The sequence below is a fragment of the Engraulis encrasicolus genome, chromosome 1, assembly GCF_034702125.1.
Source record: "Engraulis encrasicolus isolate BLACKSEA-1 chromosome 1, IST_EnEncr_1.0, whole genome shotgun sequence".
In the NCBI taxonomy this organism is placed as follows: domain Eukaryota; kingdom Metazoa; phylum Chordata; class Actinopteri; order Clupeiformes; family Engraulidae; genus Engraulis; species Engraulis encrasicolus.
The window spans coordinates 43,341,485-43,362,970 of NC_085857.1; the positions used below are offsets into that span (position 1 = coordinate 43,341,485).

General features: G+C 42.7%; 1 protein-coding gene across 1 annotated transcript in view; it reads left to right on the forward strand.

Moving 5' to 3' along the window:
• Window positions 1–10,799, forward strand: part of LOC134457341 (potassium voltage-gated channel subfamily H member 1-like) — a 41,125-nt gene extending 30,326 nt beyond the window's left edge. Inside the window, exons 11-14 of the mRNA XM_063209314.1 lie at window positions 5,918–6,170; window positions 8,837–9,033; window positions 9,525–10,328; window positions 10,509–10,799. Of these exons, the coding sequence (XP_063065384.1) occupies window positions 5,918–6,170; window positions 8,837–9,033; window positions 9,525–10,328; window positions 10,509–10,799 (1,545 nt within the window). The remainder of the gene's footprint in view (window positions 1–5,917; window positions 6,171–8,836; window positions 9,034–9,524; window positions 10,329–10,508) is intronic.
• The last annotated feature ends 10,687 nt before the right edge of the window (window positions 10,800–21,486 follow it).

Genomic DNA, 21,486 nt, shown 5'->3' on the forward strand with positions numbered 1-21,486 from the left:
GTTAGAATATTTCTCTGATATTATGAATGGTTATAAATGCATTTTGATTTTGTTTTGATTGATGGCAGCCTACTGTGATATTAGCCAGATCTGCTCTGGCATACTGTATGTAGGCTAAGTACTGCTATCCTGTTTGTTTGTGATTATGATTATTTTCACTTTACTTAAAAAAAAATATCTGTATGTTTTTACATTTTATTTATTTGTTATATATATTTATTTATGTATTTATACTGTATGTAGGCCCGATGACTGTAGCCTTATAAAGACCTTGAAATGACCAGGAAAGGAAGAATTTGAATTTGGAACAAAATGTGTTAATTTTTTAATTTAAATATAATACAACATCAAACCGGAAATTCATCCATGACTTCCATCGTGACTCTGGCCAAGCTGAAGTGTGAGCCATGTTCTTAATGGTGTCTGTCACAACCAAAACAGACTGCTCACTACAGGCATTGAGTTAATGTCAAGCAAAGTGCATTGAGTTTCCAAAATTTGGGCAGCGCTGAAATGGCACAGATGAGCAGCTTGACCAGATTGACTTGATCTTGAAATATTGTGCAGCATCATGGTAACAGGCTAAATCACAGTAGCTGGCTAAACATGATGCCAGAGAATTCCCCATCCTGCTAAAATGAATGTGACCTGTGGCCATCATTATGAAGTACTTTGAATTGCTAGTTATGTCATACTTCCATTGAAAGGCACTCAAGCTATGATGTTACCAATGCACGTATAACTCTTTGGCAAGAATCTGCTTCATCTTCCAGTTAAGTCTGTAGGACTTGGATACAAGCAAGATAAGGCCCGGCTGGTTTTAGAGTGGATGGAGCCAGGGATCACAAAGTAAAAGGAGCTGCTGTAGCTATCCAAACGGCGCAAGTGGAGTGGCCTTGCAAGATGTCCAACCAATAAATTACCCTATGGATGCAGTACTCCCACCGGGTCCATGCCCCTTGCTTGCCCTGGGATACAGGCAGAGCAGGAGCACCACCTTGTCAAGACTGAGTCACTGCTTGCACAATCATGCTCAGCCTTCTGCTTTTCACCCTGCTAATAAATGACTGGACGTCAACCTACAGTACCACTCCAATCTTGTTAAGTTCACAGACGATCAAGAGGGACAAGGCAGAGCAAGGCCCGTTTATAGTAATCTCTAAGTCCTGTTTCTTTATTATAGCTTGGTCTTGTGCAGGGGCAGTAAAAATAGAAAATGGATCTCCTCCTAGGCCTTTCGAGATAGAGACACCGTTCAAACACTAAAACGACCGGCTCGGCTTGGAGATCGCGTATCGTTATAGGCTTCTCCGTGTCTCTTGTCGTTTTCCCGTTTTTGGCGATTTTGTTAAAGCCTGGGTCTCCATTGAAAACTATGGTGGAACCTTCATGAACCAAAGTTCCGCCACTCTAGAGATTAGAGTGTAGGAGGCTTTTTCGGTCATAAAACATGAACACTTTCACCTAGAAGTTTAGTTGACGCGTTGTTAGCGAGCTCTATGGGATGTCTCCAAATTGTGAAAGTTTCATCTCCCAACTCCCAATACTTTTTAAATGGCAGGTTTGTAAAAAAAAACAGGCCTGGCTCTATGGAGAATCCCATTCTTTCGAAAAGTGCATTTTTCAAGAGATCAGCGCATGTCCCACACGGAGGTCCATTTGTGCCTGAACCCTTTCACCTATAAACTTCATTCAAAGACTGTTAGAGAGATCACAAGCATGACTCCGATCTGTGAAAAGGACACGTGCCAACTCCTTTTAGTTTTTTTTACAACGATGTTGTAAAGACAAAAAACTCATTCTCATTTTCTCCCCAGTTTAGAGCTCAATACTAACTGTCTTTCAGTCAATCACAACAGGTGCAGCCAGTGAAGGATTCCATTTCAACTGTCACTGTCTCAAGATTCCATTCTTAACGAGCAGGTGCGAGCAAGCATTCTAGAAGTCTATTGTTCAGCTCTGCAATGCAATCTAATATAGTCTTGCTGGACTATGCATGACAATTAGCTGCTTGGCTTAGTGGTAATGCATGCTGCTGCATTGGAGATATGGAGGTTGAGGGTTCGAAACCCACCCGAAGCCATGTTGATTTTCTAAATTATATCATATGCAGCGTTCCTTGGCCGACTTAAAATGCCATGTATGTCATTTAGTATGCATGGCAAATGTGCTGGATAACAGATATGGAGGTTGGGGGTTCGAATCCCAGTCAAAGCCATGTTGACTTTCAAAATTATATCATATGCAGTGTTCCTTGGCCAACTTAAAATGCCATGTATGTCATTTAGTATGAATGGCAAATGTGCTGAATTAGGGATATGGGGGTTGGAGGTTCGAACCCCAGTCGAAGCCATGTTGATTTTCAAAATGATATCATATGCAGTGTTCCTTAGCCAACTTCAAATATCATGTATTGTATGTCATTTAATATCAATGGCAAAGGGGTTGGATTACAGATATGGAGGTTGTGAGTTCTAATCCCGCTCGAAGCCATGTTGATTTTCAAAATTTTATCATATGCAGTGTTCCTTAGCCAACTTAAAATACCATGTATGTCATTTAGTATATCCCCAAAACGCAGAGCTACAACACTTTCAAGATGGCTGAATCCAAGATGGCTGAATTGTTTGGCCCATAACTTCTGACTGGGTGGACGGAGTTTTTCCAAGATTTCTTTTAGCTTTGTTTTCTCAATAGTACTTTGTTTCATCTCTGCCCCAAAAGGCAAGCCCGCTTCCAGCATTTTCTGTGAGAATGCATTTCTAGTTGACTTTCAAATCTCTTCGAGACTTGGTCTGACCAAGAGCATAACAATTAACATTTCCCAAACGGCATGGTCGACCCACCCCCTTGGTTTGCTAATGGTTGCATGCTTCCCAACAACCGGGAGGAGTGCCCGGTTTTTCCGGAGCTCAGAAATGATATGTGTATTGCTCTTGGCCTGACTAGAAGCAATGCTGAAGGTGTTGCGTCATCAGGAGGGCATGGCCTGGCTAGGTTTGGACATCAATGATGACCTATTCTGGACCAACACTGCATGTCAAGAAGTGTCTCAACTTCCTGAACAATCGAGGCAAGTGCCTCGTCATCATGACCACATTTCTAAGACAAACCATTAAGTGCAACCAAGATCATTTGTGTACCTGTCCATGCACAACACACTGGAGACAATTGATAAGGTATAAATGGTTCATGTATTTCTTCCAGAATCCATGTGATGTGAGGTTTTAAGCTGAAATCCTATGGCATGCACCTTTAGGAGACAAGGAGAATGAATGGAGTTGAAAGGAAATTCAGGCCCATTTAGGAAACTGTACTTGATCCCACTTTTTTGCATTGGTGGCACAGGATATGATTTAGCTTGGTTACCATTGTGATGGAGTGACCATTGTGTGGGTGTGTTCTGACTGTCANGCCAACGAGCTTGGCTCTTTGGTGTAGCGGTCAGGGCCCCAGTTTACTACCCTAGAAGGTCTGGGTTCAATTCTCGGCTGAGCAACTCTACTCCCCTTCGCCACAACCATATTCAATGGGTTTGGATACACCACCCACACAGTGATCACAATAGTGATGCAAGCCACTCAACAAGCTTCTCTTCTGGCACCACCAGAGTCTCAAACAGACTGTAAGGATGCTGAGTTCTCCAACAGGCTGCCGAAAAAATCTGCATCTTTCCAAAGAACAATTGCACTCAGACCCACCAGAAAAGACTTTTCCCACATACAACTGTACTATGTATGCCTGTTGCTCTAAACAAATACATAATAAACTGTCTTGTGCTCACAATCTCTTGTTTTTTACTGGTGCTAGTACCTGATCTGACTACTGTGCGCGTATGTACAATTTAATTCATTTATTTATGGTTACTGTAATGTTTTGGTATTTTGTGGCTGTGTACTTAGGATAGGTTAAGATAAGTTAAGATGTATTATTGGTTGTGCCTGTGCAAATAGATGTTATAATGTCATGCACTTTTAATGTTTGTCATGTCTTGTCTACACGGGAGGCAGTGAAAAGTGACATTTTGAATCCTTCGTATGGATTCCTTGCTTTTTACCATTGATCATCACTGTCAAAATAAAATAAATAAATATATTTTAAAACATGCACATACAAAACATGTATATTAATGTAAAAAATACTCATAATTGGAAAAAAACTAAAATGCACACAAAGAAGAGGTTAGCGGTATTAAGCCTAACTGCTAGGCCAAATTTGTCTAATATTACAGTACCATACAGTTGTAAATTGTTTTTTTAACAGCAAACTGCACTAATAATCATATATATATATCAAGGACATAGTCTAATTACAACATTACAAGGTTGAAACATGCATCAAACACCACTATTCCTGGTCATTTCAATGCAATTTTAAGGCCAGAGTCAATTTAAGGGCCCTGTGGCGGCCATCTTGAAAATGAGGCCTTTCCTGAAGTCAGATTTTGGCAGATTTTTAGTATGTTGTTAAGTACATCAGATGCTACTATAAACCACTGAGAAACCTTTTGTTAGAATTTTTTTGGGGTTAAGTCATAAATGCACTTGACTAAAGTCCCAGCTGGAGGAAGTGACGTCGACGGATGTTTAGCAGCAGAAAAGCTAATCCCCATTTGTTATACTGTAGAAGTTTGGTGTCATGACATGTTATTTTTGTGGGGAAAGTTTGGAGACGGTGCCCAGGATCCATATGCGCTTGAGTCAAGCTATCCGGAATAAACATCGAATAACACGGCAACTCTGTTGATGTAAGCCTGCGGCAGAAAACACTTCGGGTGTAAAGGTGGATGGGTGTCACGGTTCAAATGGCATTAGGGTGATTCTACTCCGAACCATCGCTTTAAGACTTTTTAAGGGCCTGTAGGCACCCTGCTGTCATCAAGGCATGTGATGTGGCGTCACGTCGGGAATTGATTACGTTTGGATGACTTTGATTTTAATCGTTCTGCAGCTGATCATCCAGGGGCATTGATACCAACAAGAAGGGTGTCTACACATTTGACCAAGTGAAAATTAAGACGTCTTCAACACTTTTTAATACCATTATCCATAGAAACAATACCAAATTTCAAGGTCATCCACATGAAAATAAAGCACAAAACTCAATTGGTTATAAATAGGCCATTCCTTTGTTCGATCTGTAAGGTTGGTGGTTAGCTTTTGTCCTTAACACCCAAATGACCTCAGCCTTTTGAGTAGGCTATTCAACTCCCACACAGCTTAAATGCCAGGCGATGGTTGAGTAGATTGAGTGGACTCTCTAGCAGTGCCAGCGGTGGTGGTCGTAGCACAGCAAAAAAAAAGATATTTCAGGCTGACGATGATGGAATGATTGGAATAATTGCTGCCTAAAATTATGATCTGCAAAAATAAGACATTTGGGTTGAACATTTAAGACAAAATAAGACTTCAAAGCCTTGTTAGACAAAAACTAAATGTAATACAATTTAAGACTATTTAAGGACCTGTGGGCACCCTCCAGAGAAGGTATGTGGCATCAAGCTGGGAATTAGTTTATTTAATTTACTGTACTATAATACATATTATATAGTTTTTTATATATATAGTTTTAAATCATAATGTCATTTAATCAAGTTAATAGAGATAATCGTGATTCCTGTTGCTTTAGTACGTTTATTTTATTGCTTCTGTTTGGATAGCATTAGCAGCAGTTTAAAGTGTGTAATAATAGGTAGCATTTTATGTCATAGTTACATAAGGTTAGGGTTCGTGTTTGTAAATAATGATATATCGTTAGTAAGTTGCATACAATTTTGATGATATATTTCTCATATATAAAAAATGGATAATTACTTGAAAAATACTGCACAGTTGACCTAATCAGTCATCACAAAGGTAGGTAAAATCATTTAGGTGTTTTCACGACCTAAAATCAAAAATCTTACTGTAAATTACAGGTGCTTCAGATTTGTCCTAAAGACATGCGTGCAGACATCTGTGTCCACCTGAACCGAAAAGTCTTCAAAGAGCATCCTGCCTTCAGGCTGGCGAGCGACGGCTGTCTCCGTGCCTTGGCTATGGAGTTCCAGACCATCCACTGCGCCCCTGGCGACCTCATCTTCCACGCAGGGGAGAGCGTGGACAGCCTCTGCTTCGTGGTGTCCGGGTCGCTGGAGGTCATCCAAGATGACGAGGTGGTGGCCATCTTGGGTGAGTTGAGTTCAATCCACTTGGATGTTCTCCACTGATGTACCAAAAGAGAGAGAGAGAGAGGGAGGGAGAGAGAGACAGAGACAGAGCGTGCAGAATTCTGGCTGATTCCAGGCTGTACTTTTAAAAATGGGTGAGTTGCGTATCAAATGTTACACACATTTTTTTTTAAGTAATCTTTTTCTATAGGCCACTTGGCCTTCACTTGGCCTTTCGAAATGCTTTCAAGCTTCAGGTTTTCAAAAGGTTTATTGTTGTTGTCGTAGAACGCTCTATTTTGGAAAAATAGACTTAAAATAATATTCTTATTTAATTCAATTCAGTGTGGAGTTCTTCTCACATTTAGATTCACAATGTCTGTAAATGTATTAGAGTAATAGTTTTTAGTCATGTACTGTATGAAATTGGCTCAAGCACAGTCAGAGATTTTTCGCTGCTGCCTTGAGTTGACATTAGCTCTAAGGTGAATGAGTTCAACACTTGTTTGATAAGGTACTTTATTCCAAAGTGGGGCTTTTGCACTCACTTACTTACTCACACCTCTAATGAGGACATCCTTTCCTGAAAACAAGAGCATGCACTGCAGACGCCGCACTCCAACAGCCACCAGCCAATGTTTTGGATTAAAGCGAGCTGTGCTTGGCAGGCCCCGTCCACCTGCTGTGACTCCATATTGCAGCGTGAGACTTCTCTGTCCTATAACACGGCAGAAACAGAACGACCATCATCATCGTTGTTCCCCAGGGCAATGCGGCGTGGTGTACTTGTGAAGGAATGGTGAAATGCTAAGAGAAGACAGGGAAAGGGTGAGAAGAACAGGGCCTCTGTGTGTGTGTGTGTGTGTGTCTGTTGAGCTGCAGCAGACACTGTCAGGAAAGAGCAACTCGGAGGAGAGAAGCTCCGGTGTGACGCACAAATGTAATACTACCTTGTTAGTTCTTTCCAAACCATTCTCATTTCATCTAGAGAGGAGATTTAAAAATAACCTAAACTATCATGTTTGAATTAAAAAACCTTCAAGCTTAAGTCATTTGAATAGCAACCAGGGCCCTGCCGTGGCCAACCGGTAGGGCACTCGCCTGCCATGCGGCTGACCCGGGTTCGATTCCCGGCCCGGGTCCTTTGCAGACCCCTCCCCGTCTCTCTCCCAATTCGTTTGCTGTCCACCTCTCACACTGTCCTATGAAAGTCGAAAAAGACCAACAAAAAAAATCTTTGAATAGCAACCAGATCTGTTCACTACCTCCTCATGCACATTCATTCAAACCGTACTCTGTTGCAGTATGCGAGTTTGCGAAACATAGGGCGATGTTGCGTCCGTCCGCGTTTCTCGTCTCCAATTGGCCACAGCGGCTCCCTTGTGCCTCCCCTCTGATGGCTTTCATTTGACAGCAAGAATGTCAACTCGCGCTCGAGGCAGGCTCGCAGAACACTCATGTACAAATAATTTGCCCATTCTCTTGAAACAGATAGCCTACTTAGACACTAAAAGTAGGCTAACAAACCAAAAAGTAGCCTATAGGCTACCCAAACCATTTAGGATGCAGTAGGCTAGGCCTACGCTTATACAAATGCTGTGTCCCATTTCATTTTATTTTATTACCTGGTTTGGCAACGCCTGTCTCTTGAAACAGATGTATTAAGTAGACCAAACAAACAGAAGTTTCTTCCCTATGTTTCGCAAACTCGCTTCCAGTACTCAAGTATCTCTGGCCTCAACAAGACCTGTGAAGAGCAGATCAGGGGAAATTACATCAACATATGCAAACTAGTTAGAGCAGCTGGCGATCACCTTTAGATGCTTATGGATGTTGAATTGCCAATGCTGCTTTATCTCAACAATTGAAGACTCCAAAGAAAACACAGGCATGCTCTCAGAAGGCAGAGTCTGAACTATACATTTTTAAGTCTGATTTTTATTAGTTTTATAAGCAAATTACAAGTTTTGGTTCTGATCTGGCTTCAGCGGAAGGCGATGTGTTTAGGGACGTGTTCACACTTTTTGAATACACATTGATGTTTCTGTTCCCCACAATTTATTATTGCTGTATAAATTATCATCACTGCATCACGGATCTTGACCCGTTTTCATGTGTGGTTCTGATCTTGCTTTTTTGTGATGAACTTTTTATTTAAGGTTTTAGTAAACACTAAAACAAAACAAAACAAAAAACAAACAAACAAAACCATCCTCATAACATGAAGTCAAGACCAGGGAGCAGTCGACAAAGAAGGGGGGGGGGTGGCGCACTCAGTGGGGCAGTAACAACAGAAAATGTGTACAAGGAGGGGTGTAAACATAACTCAAGACTTTCTAAGCAGTTCAGTCAGTTCACACACAAAATGTCCCCCAGCAGCCAGTTTCTGGCTTTGCCCGATGTGCTGTAGAGAGTTGCAAGTTAGCCATGGGCATTTATCGTCCAGTTGCTGACTAAATTCAAGTTTTCACCATGCCAGTAAGTAAAAATTGTTTTTAGCTGTTGTAAATGCACAAAGAAGGATCCTGCTGTAAATTATTTTAAAATTCAAGATGGTGTCATTATTTAACGTTCTGATCTTGCTTCAGGGAAAGGCGATTATTGTTGTAAATGATCATCACTGATCACGATGGATCTCGACCCGTTTTCATGTGTTTTCATGTGTGGCTCTGATCTTGCTTGCTTCAGGGAAAGGTGATGTGTTTGGCGATGTGTTCTGGAAGGAGCTGACCCTGGCGCAGTCCTGTGCCAACGTGCGGGCCCTGACCTACTGTGACCTTCATGTCATCAAGCGCGACGCCCTGCAGAAGGTTCTAGAGTTCTACACGGCTTTCTCAACCCACTTCGCACGCAACCTTCACCTGACCTACAACCTGCGGAAAAGAGTACGAAAGATTTTAGTATTTTGCTTCTTTTCTTTTTTTTTAAAAGTATTTTTTGGGAGCTTTTTGCCCTGTATTGAGATGAGATGGGGCAGGGCCGGGAAATCCTTGTGGGCAATGTAAACCCAAATGTGGGGGGCTTAGCGCGCTGCGCCACAGCCCCCCCTTTGCATTTCGCTTCTTTTCATGTTGCTTGATGCGTGCTGTGTGTAGTTGGGATTTTTTTTTAAATTCTTTTTTGCATAGAGTTTGTCTCTCATCTTTGTATCTAGTCAAAAGACATTTTGGATTGATTTATACATTTGTGACTTTTCATACATAATGCGCTGTAAACTGGATATTACAATTGGATATGGTAACTCTATATTATTATTCATTATATTATGAAGTTGAACACACTATTTATAGTATTTAAAATATCTAACAGTAGACTTGTAAAAACAGAACGGTCAAAAAAAAAAAAAAAGCCTGTGTGTGGATTTCCTTTCCCACAGATTGTTTTCCGAAAAATCAGCGACGTGAAGCGAGAGGAAGAGGAGAGGCTAAGGCGAAAGGACGAGGCCCCGCTCAACTTCCCCCCGGACCACCCGGTGAGACGTCTCTTCCAGCGCTTCCGGCAGCAGCGGGAGGCCAGGCTAGCCGCTGAGAGGGCCAGGCAGCAGGCCCTGATGATGGAGAGCAAAGACATCGAGAAGGGCTCCTTGAACAACCACCACACCGACCAGGCCACACTGGTGTGTGAAGTCATCCCAGCTGGCACCACCATCATCACAGTCACGGAGAGCACCGACGACGACGGTGACATCTCGACCCCCATTACATCATCCACAGCCTGCCTCTCCTCTTCCTCCACAGCCGTTAACGCCAACGCCACCATCACCACCTCCCCCGCCGCCACCGCCACCACCACCACCAGGACCACCGGTCGTGCCAAACTCGACGCGCCCTGCGGAACGCCAGATGGCGTGAAGTCAGCGGAGCTGCCAAAGGGCAGAGGAGGGTGGGGCCGTTTCAAAGAGACGCCGGGGAAGCGCAGCAGCGACACGCCCCTCCCCCACCCGCAACACCACGCCTGGTTCGCCGTCGCCGTCGCCAAGGCCGAGTCCCTGGAGACGCTGCCGGACAGGACCAAGTCGCAGCAGCACCACCAGGACGAGGTCACGCTGCTGAAGAAGACCGACTCCTGCGACAGCGGCATCACCAAGAGCGACCTCCGCTTGGACAGCGTCGGGGAAGTGTCGGTGACTCAGACGCCTCAGGAGCGCAGCCCCGTGCAGACATCCACGCCCTCAGTAGCAGCTACGTTAGCGTTAGCATCATCATTATCATCGTCGTCGACAGCAGCAGCAGTAGTAAGAACAGGAGGAGAGGTCGTCGTCAACAGAGTGCAGCTGCAGGTGACGGCGGAGCAGCAGCAGCAGCAGCAGCCGTCGCAGCCGCTGCAGCCGTCACAGCCGCTGCAGCCACAGTCGCCGCAGCCCCAGTCGCCGCAGCCGGACGTTCAGGCAGCTCTGCAGGAGCTAAAGCAAGAGCTGCGGGGCGAGATGAGAGCCCTCGGCGGCCGCATCACCACGCTGGAGGGACAGCTGGCCGAGATGCTGAGACTCCTGCGCCTCAGGACCCATGTGGCCTCCCCGGAATCCTTATCGTCATTATCGTCACCGCCAGCCGTGGGTGAGGAGGCGCAGGAGGAGGAGCTGGGGGAGGAGGCGCTGGGGGAGGAGGAGGAGGAGGAGGATAGTGGGGGTGGCGACGATGCACCTTCATGATGCTGAGACTCCTGCGCCTCAGGACCCATGCAGCCTCGCCTCCCCAGCCTCCTCCTCACCATCCTCGCAGGAGGAGGAGCTGGGGGAGGAGGAGGAGGAGGATAGTGGTGGGGGTAGCGACGATGCACTTTCATGAGCGGAGAGAAAAATGACAAAATGAAGATGAAAAAGACAACTCGCTTCAACCAGGAGCTTTTGCTACCACTTTTTTTTCTTTTCTTCAGTGAACTTTTGGGTCTCGGGTCAATCGACCTATTGACGACTGTAACAATTTATTTTGAAAGAAGTGGGAGCGAAACAAGATCCTAGTTGAAGCAGACTTTTTCATCCTTTATTTGTCTGTGGCCAACTTGGTGCTGCGCCCAGGTCAGACACTTGTCAGTAGAGAGAAATGGGCCTCAGGATTCCCATGGGGGTGATCAACAGAAGCAGGAAGCAATGTTGCCAGATTGGGCACTTTCCCGCACAATTGGGCTGGTTAGGATGGCCGTCTGCGGGCAAAAAAAAGACATCTGGGCGGGTTTTTCTGCCAATTTATGGCCATAGAAATCAATGGAAATTAGTTCAAATTGGGCGGGATTTAGTGCTTCCAGGCGGGTTTCGAGCATTTTTTCGGGCTGGAAATCGCCAGTCTCATCTGGCAAGGAAGTACAGGACAGCACATTGGGTGGCATGTGCGCTTGACTGTGGGATCTGAGCTATGTGAAGTTCTCCTTCCACAGAGAAGGATTTTTTTTTTGGAATCTGCTTTGTGATCACCCTTCATGTATTGATTGTGTGAGGGGGACACATGTCCTCTCTTTGAAGGAAACCACCTCAGTTTGGGCTCCATCAGTTAAAGGAACAGACCACCCTTTTTTGATTCTCACATATTTGCTGTATTTCCAAGCATTATTCATGAAAGTGCGGAGTGCGTATCATTTTCGTCTATATGTTTTCATTGCCCCGTTTAACATTATAGCCAAATTAGGCAGAGTAATGCAGGTCTATGGTACAAAATAAAACTTCATCAAATTTACTTATAAACCACTTTAAAATGAATGTAAAATACGCCACAGTGTAAAACAGCAATTTAATTCCGTCCAGTGATCACTTGTTGCTTGATGCTAAAGATACCATTTACTTCCAGTGATTATGCTAAGCTATGCTAATAATTCTGATACTGGTACTGAAAACACTGACAAGAAAATGATTCACATTCACGTTCACATGATGCACATTCATGAATGCTGGGAAATACTGCAAATATGTGAAAATGAAAAAAAGAGTGGTCTGTTCCTTTAACATTAACACTCAAGACTAACATTAGGATAAGCCTACAGTTCTGTACTGTTCTGGTACACAACTGATCCAAACCATTTTCATGCAGGGAACGCCTACAGAACGAAACAGAATCAAGCCTTTCAACTATAAAGAGGATTAAAGATAGCCCACATATGCATGCCTACATGTTTGTCCTAATGAAGCTGTTGCATATTGTGAAAGACATTGTTGCAACTGAAAACCTCAAAATCTAGGGGCTTGAGTATCTGCCAGCACCAGAACGAAAACAGAGGAAAAAATACATTATGGACTTTCAACTAGACATGCTTGTTAAATGTTCAACAGCTCATGAGGGTTGCTTTGTCTTTGACTAGATGTTGTTGTCAATCACAACATATTTGTGACAGGATTTTCAGCTCCCAACCAGTTAGCAACTTAGTAGGTTGCCAATGGAAAAAAGGCATTGCAACCAAGTCCTTGTCTCGAAACACACTCCTGGGGTGCATTTCTGGAAAGCGTAGTTGCTAACTATGTTAGCTACTTTGTTGGTTGCAATGCAATTTCCCATTGGCAACTACCGAAGTTGCTAACTGCTTACAACTACGCTTTCCAGAAATGCACCCCTGGTCTAGAAGATTATGACATGATGGGAAAATGATATATAGAAGGGCACCTTTCCTACAATGTCTGTGTTGTCACATAAGCAATGGGTGACCACTCCTCAAAACACCAAAACTCTTCCAATGTGTGGCTTTCATTTGTGACTTTGTGTCAGCAAACGTGACAATCAGGCTGTGAATTAAGTAGTCTAAACTGGAAGTTGGTGTACTTGTAACAGTGTTTTGTTTGTTTTAATGTGTGAATGTGTGTTTGGGAGTGCATGGGTGCCTCAGGAGTACACAAGCCAGAGATCTGTGTTTTCTGTACTTCTGATGTCAAAGTGACGTGGTATAAGGTTGATGCAATGAAGGAGAGCTAACCAAGTATTGGGGCCATTTTGTGGAGCTTTCCTTTACCTCTGCCTAAGAGGTTCAGTTGTCCCATTTGTTACTTGTCTTGTTTGTAGCCCAAAAACAATCAGAATCAAAAACAAACAAAATCTGTATTTTTTTTTTTACTGTATCTGAATAACAATGATTGAAAATTCAGTTTAGCAATTACTAAACTAACAGCAGTCTGCTAGTTGTTGTTGCTGGTGTTTAAAATGCACTAGCTGTGAGCAATAGATGGGTTCTAACTTTTTGTTTTCCCCTGGCTGCGCGACCCTGAATGCGCACAACTCAACCTCTGATTGTTGGAAACCGCTGTCAGTCAACAAACTAGCTCACGTGGTTGGCTGTCATTGTCTTGCACCCCATGTGTATGGAGCTACAGTACACTATTAGAGCCAATGCTGTAACCCAGGGGTTCCCAACCCGTTTCCCCCCTCAATGCCTCCCTTTCCTGTGTCTGAGACAAGCCAGAAGCCATGGTTGGGAACCACTGCTGTAACCTACAGAATAAGATTCTCTATGTCCTGCATCGTATATATAACTGCCTGCCATGTTTCAAGGTGCTCTGACCCACTTAGATATATGAGGAATGGAATTCATTACTTTTATGACCTTCTCCTTGCACGCAGTGTCATCTTCTACTACAGTATATTCGTGTTCTCAGGCATTTACCGTCCGGGTTGCCAGATTGGATGATCTCCTGCCCAATTTGGGCTGTTTTAAGATGACCGTCTGCGGGTTAAAAAAACTGCACAGATTTTTCTGTAGATATACGGCCATAGAAAGCAATAGCCTTCGGTTCAAATGTGTTGCCTCCAGGCAGTTTCTGAGTTGGCCTGGAAATCATCAGTCAGTCTGGAAACCCTGATTACCGTCTCTCTGCCTTGTGATCGATCCTTTACTAAACTGAGCCCCAACATGTCAGGACATGTGAATTACTTTGTTGGAGGGAAAAAATAAACATTGTCATAACTAGAGCCATAGAGAGAGCCATAACTAGAGTGTTTTTAATATAAATTAAATGACATAACATTACACTTAGCTGACACTTTTATCCAAAGCGACTTACCGTTATGTACAGGACATTGGTTACCGTCCCTGGAGCAGTATGGGGTTAGGAGTCTTGCTCAAGGGCACCTCAGCCATGGAGAGTGATATGCAGTAGAAGGGTAGAAAGGGTAGTAAAAACTGCAAAGCTGTGGTCTACAGCCCATCTTCTTAACCGCTAGGCCATGGCTACCCCATATATATACAGTCAGGGAAGCTGACAGGGGAGGACAAAGTGCTTAGTTGTCCCGGGCCCAGGGCGAATGGTCCCAGAATTTGGTCCTCATTATATTGCATGTATTGGGTGAGGGGGCCCTTTCAGATGACTTTGTCCTGGGCCCAGCCAAAGCTGTCAGCGGCCATGTCTACAGTACACGACATGCCTATACTATACAGTATATGCAACATACTGTATATGACAGTAGATACAAACAACGTTAATCAAATTTGGTCCTTTTTTGGAGTCCTTTTTTAACTGGATGAGATCTATTGATATCAGCTAGTGTTCTTGAATCTGGAACTGGTACTATAGCCATCCTGGACGAGCAGACCTTTGAGAGTAGGGATGCCGAAAATTAAAGAAAAATCTTAACCGACTAGCGAGCCTCATTAACCGGTGGTTAACCGATTAACCGATCCTATAACTGCCATTTATGATACCCTGTCTTCTCTGCCTGTGAAACAAGTTATGCCCCCATTTTAGAATGGTTAGGCTCCTGTCACACAATGTTAGTTTGTGCCCTTTGTATTATACATTTTCCCCAATCATTGTCCACTAGCCTACTTGTGGAGGAACAAGGGTTTTGTTTTGGGGAGAAAAACAATTGCTTTGCCAGCGCACCCACGCACAGGCACACATTACGCACAACGCCAGCCTTCCATGCAACGTGGCACCAGGGCCGGGGCGGTTAACCGGCAGAGAACATTTTAACCGTTTTTTGTTGATCCGGACAACTACCGGTTAAACGGCTACCGGATTAAAATCCCTATTTGAGAGAAGAACATTTTACAAAAAGAGAATGTTTCTTTCCTACAATTTTTGACAACATACTCAATTGTCCTTCTTACTATTACAATTATCCTTCTTACAATGATCCTTTTTTACAGTGAGTCGCGTGTACTCTACAGACAGATGTTTTTTATGTGTTCTAACTGAGATATACAATACCGCTAAAAACTAGTGACTGTCCTCAAAAGCAAAATGGTTTTTTTTGGTCACCCAACAAAAAAACAGATCTACTGTGCCACTATGACCATCTTAGCTGGAGCTTGGTTATGTGATATACTGGATTTGCGGCATTTCAGCTTTTGTAATTTTTGACCGTCTTGAATGTATTTTCGTTTATACTCTTGAAGAGTAATAATGCTAGTATTACCAATCAAATGGAAGTTAACTTGGCAAGAGATTGGAATTCGAGTTTTTCATTTGACACGTCAACTGTTTTCATCCACATCCTGTTTCACCTGCTGTGTCGGGGGGCAGATGTAGGCATACAGGTGATAGGATTTAAAAAATAAATCAATAAATAAAAGGTTTGCACTTTAAGAGACAGGTAAATGGTAGTTTGATGATACAAATAACTTGTGCTCGGTACCGAAATGGTGAGGTACCAACTGTGATTTAACTGTGAATGGAAAACCTGGGACAGGGTGGGTTTGGGTGGGGGGGCGCTCTTGTTATGCAGAGGAGGATAGGCAATAAAAATGTTCTAATATACCGGTAATTGATAATTGAACAGCAATTTTCCCAGATTGTAATGTAATCAGTATGCGTGCGAGTCTGTGTCTGTGATGTTGTCATTGTATGTGGTAATTAATTAAAGCGCTTGTCCCCAGGGGTGGGGGGTGGGGGTCTAGCGGTTGTGTAGTTTCATGCCAGTTGCTTTTCAAGGTACAGTATGTCACATTAAACCCAAAGAATATCTACATGTGCTTAAACTAGTGAAATGATGCATGGTGTCTCTCTTGTTATGGTGGCCACACAGTGTTAAATATTTGTATCAACTTGAAAAAACAGAGAGAGAAAAGGCATGTCTCATCATCTTAATTATTATATGCTGTATGCCACACATCAGTTACTTGAGCAAATCTTGTAAGTTCATACATATTGCTATGCTATGCAAGTGCAGATTTGGCTTAAACTGCACTCCATGTTAAGACTAGTGACATTAAAATGCTGTTTATTTTAATGAGCTGTTATACTTTGCACATTTTGCCTGAGAGTCCGATGGACAAACTGGATTGCTATGCAGTGAGCTGTGACGTTCCGGAATACGGAGACTGATGTTCTAATGTTCTAAGTTCTAATGCATGACCTCATTTGCTGTGATGGATAAATAACATCCAATTAACATTCATTCACTGTTGGATAAAAGCTGCATTTTTATCACATAGCTAACATGAAACCCTACCTGTAAGCACAAGTAACATTTCTACAGTATGAGACACACACGATCTGTTAACTTCTCATTCTTAAATATTTTTATACTTTTTTTCTGAACCAGTTATTTATCGGTTTGGTGTAAAACACCACACTAATTTTGAGCAATATGTTCTCTTATATATTCCATATGATATATAGTGTTCTTTTTTTACTTGAACTATATACATGTACATAATACTGTTACACTTCATATACACTACTGTATATTGTATTGCACAATATTATAAGTGCTGTCAACACTGTGTGTTAATTCGCTTTATTCAATTAGACATTATGAGGAATTAAAAAAAAAGAATAAACAATGAACACAGATGAATCTCACTATGATGTCTTGTTTTCATGAGTTAGGACAGTGTTTCTCAAAGTGGGGCGGAAGCCCCCCTAGGAGGACGCGGAGGTATTGGAGGGGGGGCGCGTGAAGTCAGAAGGTTTTTCTTTTTTAATACTTTTCTGCTTTGCCATTAAGTCAACACATTCACTTTACAATCACAATATATTCATTAATTTATTCACTAAAAGTTAGAGAACATCATAGGCCATATACGTGTATATTAGGCTCTAATAAACTTTACGAAGGCCTATTTATTTGTATTTTCGTAACCATTTTGCTCAAGGGGGGCGCAGACAGACACACTTCCTCTGAAGGGGGGAATGTCACGGAAAGTTTGAGAAACACTGGGTTAGGATGTGGTCCCGACTGAGTTTACCCACAACACAACAGGTCTCTAGTGGCAATATCATGGCTTGTTTGTTTGCTATGTATCTATGTATGAATGGTGCTGGAATATTATAATATTGATGTGATTCAACCATTCATTTTTATCTTCGAATTTGTGGATAGTGTTTTGAATCATTTTTTTAAATACTGAATTGAAGTTACAGATTAGATGCACCCATAATTGGAATAATAATTGGTTGGGGCGGTCTAGTGATTTGCTTCAGTAGTAATTCTGAAAAGTTGAAATTGTGAAACTGGTTAATTTACTCATCAGATATTGATCTGACGTTTAGGCTTCCCTTCTTGTTACTTTGAGTCACTCATCGCGTCATGCGCTAACATTTACCAACACTTTACAGTTCCTTTTTACTGAACCTAAATTAACACAAACCCTAACCTTAATGGCCTACACATGTACAAAATGTTGCATGTTGTAGTTACACATGGCACCTATCCTATCACACACAACAGGGACAACATAATAAAGTGTTATTGAATGTTTTCATGGACTCGAACATGACTTTATGTTTCTGTTGTGCTGGGTGAGAAAATAAACAGTATACTACGTAGGTGTCTGAAATTCCAATGAAGGGGGAAACAGGTGTCATGTTTTTTTTTTTTTTTTAAGTAAAAGGTAAAGAGTATGTGCCTGAATCTGAAATATGATGCCCATTGTCTCTCTATCTATGTTATGCCTTGAGGTAACATACATACTCCTGTACTTGAAATTTGGTACAAATATATGAACTTTATTACAGGCTCTTGGCCCAATAGGCAGACACACAACATAGTATACATAAAAAAACAATCAAATATAAATGTTCCACTGAATACAAAGATGGCCTCCATTAGTACCAACAGACGCAAAAAGTATGTGGAAGTTTCAGCTGCCTTATTAGGATATAGAGGCTATAGTAAAACCACAAAACCAAATGTCTTGCTCCAAATGTCAAACACTACCACAGGTGAATAAAACACTGTATTTTACACTATAAATAAGGGCCCAAATGCCCAAAGGCAACTCTGAGGGCAAAAAAAAATATGGAATCATGAAAAACAAACAAACAAAAGGGCACTTCAAGAACTTTGGTGAGCCACCTCTGGGCTTTAAAACAACATACAGCCTCTGAGGAATGGCATTTAATGGGGGAGAAAAAACAGTACGCTTCATCAATTTGGCTCCAAATTTCTCCCAATCAAATACAACACAATTTTTTCGGAAAGGTTTAAAGATGAATGAAAGAGTAATTCAAATATAGCCAGGCCTTACCCTCCTAGTGACGTAACACCTTCAGCGTTGCTACTAGTCAGGTCAAGAGTCAATGCAAGTACTTTCTGAGCTCCTGAAAAAATCTGAACTCCTCCCACTTTGTTGGGAAGCAAACAACCATTTGCAAACCAAGGGAGGCCGTTTGGGAAATGTAATTTGTTATGCTCTTGGTCAGACCAAGTCTTGAAGAGATTTGAAAGTCGATGATAATCAGGATAATTCCAATAGATACATAGGATGCTCTGATGGGCCTACATCTGCAGCCTGCAGTGTTATCATGACATTTCTGAATTTCCAATGCCAACCCCACTGCAACTCCTCCACCACAAGCAGTCAACCGCAATCACAACTCCTAATTCATTATTTTTTAATCTGTACTGCAATTCGAGGGAGAGACAAACTACTCCTCCCTTCACTTCACGTCCTCCTCCTCCCTCCCTAATTCTTTAAAAAAAATCTTAATTATTTACTGCTTACTGAAGCTGGGCTGGACTTAATTGAGTTGTACTTGTTACAGTGACAAAGAAAGACTGTTCTAGACTATTCTTTTCTTTTCTATTCTATTCTATTCTTCTCTATTCTATTCTATTCTATTCTATTCTATTCTCCCTAGTAGCTTTTCTCTTTCTCTTTTCTGCATCTCTGCAGTGCAAATGCACGTTATGACATCATCCTGTTGCAGTCTCCTGCAGGTGTGTTTGAGTGAAGGTTCCAGGTCCTTATCCAGGTCATGGTAGCCAATCATCACCTAAGATGGAAGCAAGTGGATGTCTGCTAAAGGTGCTGGTTACACGCATGAGGATATTTTTAAATGCGTATATATTTTTTTAATCCATTCACATATAACCACGGCATATGGATAAAAATAATAAATATTGTAATATAATATTGTGGCAGGTGTGCTTTAGACCCCTAAAAGGGCTATTTTTGAAACTGGATTTTTGAAAGGAGATTTCCATTGTTTACGCATAACGGATGCGCATCCAAAAATATAGACTATCAGGACGTACTGTATATTTTGAAGACATTTCACCTCTTATCCAAAAGGCTTTTTCACTTATGGCTAGATGCTTTGGAACCGGTCATGGGGTATCATACCGGGGCTCTGACCGCTTTAGCAAAGAGCCAGGACGTCCAGGTTCGAGTCCCGGTGGCGGGGCAACTCTACTCCCCTTCACTACACCCTCGTCCTCATCTGATTCTGCTTAGTCACACATCTCTACTGTCTCTATTCCAAAGGCTTTGGCTCCCCCATCAGGACAGAGTCCCATGTGTGCTCTGCTCTCCTCATTGAACTCTCCCACTGCTGTTCCACAGACGGCACAGACAGCACACAGCTCAGGTGGCAGGGCAGCTGCGGCCTAGTGGTTAGGCAGTTGGTTGGTCTTATAGGATGAAAAGATCAAAGCCTGCTGCACCAGACACACGAAGGCGGTTGATGGAGTAAGTACTTTGAAAAGTGGAAAGGAATGCTCACAGTATTGCGCTGTGTTTTTTTCTCCAAAGTTTTCAACTGGTTGCTGAAGGAACCCTGGGCCCGAAACATTTGTGGGCGAATAAACAAAGTAAAAAGTGAGTGCCGTCCTTGACTTCTTCAATTTATCTATGACGGTGTAAGTGAAGAGTGCCATCTTGCATTCATATCAAAGATCCCCTTGGCGAGGTGTCTAACCCCAAATTGCTCCATGGCATGGCCGTAGCTACCATTGAGGACACAGAGGTCATGTCCTCTGTATTTTTTTTTCAGTAATATAACATTTATACATGATGCAAATCGATATATGAGCAACAATGATAAATTCAGTCTGTATACGCCAACCCCATTCACCCTCAAGGCAGTGATTAATGAAAACAGTTCATTAACCCATTGTGTCCTGGAGCGACATATACGCTGCATTCAAGTTCTTGAGATTTGAGCTGTTTAATTAAAAATGTGGGTATATTAGAGCTGAATGAACACTGTACTAGTGCGAAATGACTCACTCTGAATGAGAGTGTCGTCGTGAGTGACTGTTAATGCTGTTGCAAACAAAGTGTGCGTTCCAATATGCGACCTTGCTTCCTCCACTTGTGCTTGTGGCCTCGTACCAGGAAGTAATGTCATGATGACATCACTGATAACAGCATTATATTTCAATATCTTGCGAAAGCTCAATTGTAAAGTCTTTTTCTCATTTGCAATTGGGATGGCGAATGAAAAAAAAGTTGTTGTGGCTAGGCTGACAGCTGGGAAACTTTATTGTTTTCTCCACGGAGGAGGGGCCAGGAGGCGGGGCGAGGCCACAAGCACAAGTGGAGGAAGCAAGGTCGCATATTGGAAGGCACAGAAGCATGCACAGCATCCACGCTAGCCGAGATGTCGTTTCAGATGGCACCATTCAGAAGAAAACAAACTGCAGACTGGAAACTGCAGAATAGTCCTGTTGAATTCTTCATCTGAAATGCTGTCTATGGTTGAGATGACGTGCGGTTAAATTACAGAAATGTCTAAAAGTTGTGGGGACAAAGGGTGCAAGCATGGGCGAACTGTTTGTGTGTGCATTTGCTGGAAAGGGTGAGGTTTGCAGGGCATGATGGATGTGTTTTTTCTCCAAAATCTATGATCCAGAGTAACTTGACCGACCTCTACAATATAGTTCAAGCCCAGGAACATCTTTATCAATTGTGACGCATCGGACGGCGCCATAGAAACCGAGTAGGCGTCCGTTCCTCTGCTGGGATTGGCCAGGCCGGCTGGATCATCCGTTGTGGCGCTCGTCAGTCAGAAGTGCTGACTGGACCCTCCTGTTCCAAAAAAAAGAGCACCTCTCCCTTTATGGCCCCTCCCCCTTTTCCAACCCCCACCTCCCTCCCTCACTCCAAACCCTCTCTACATTCCCAAACCCCAGGGAGTTCACGGCCTCCTATTATACAACAGATTTGTTGTTGTGCATCCTGGTTGTGAACCTTCTAGT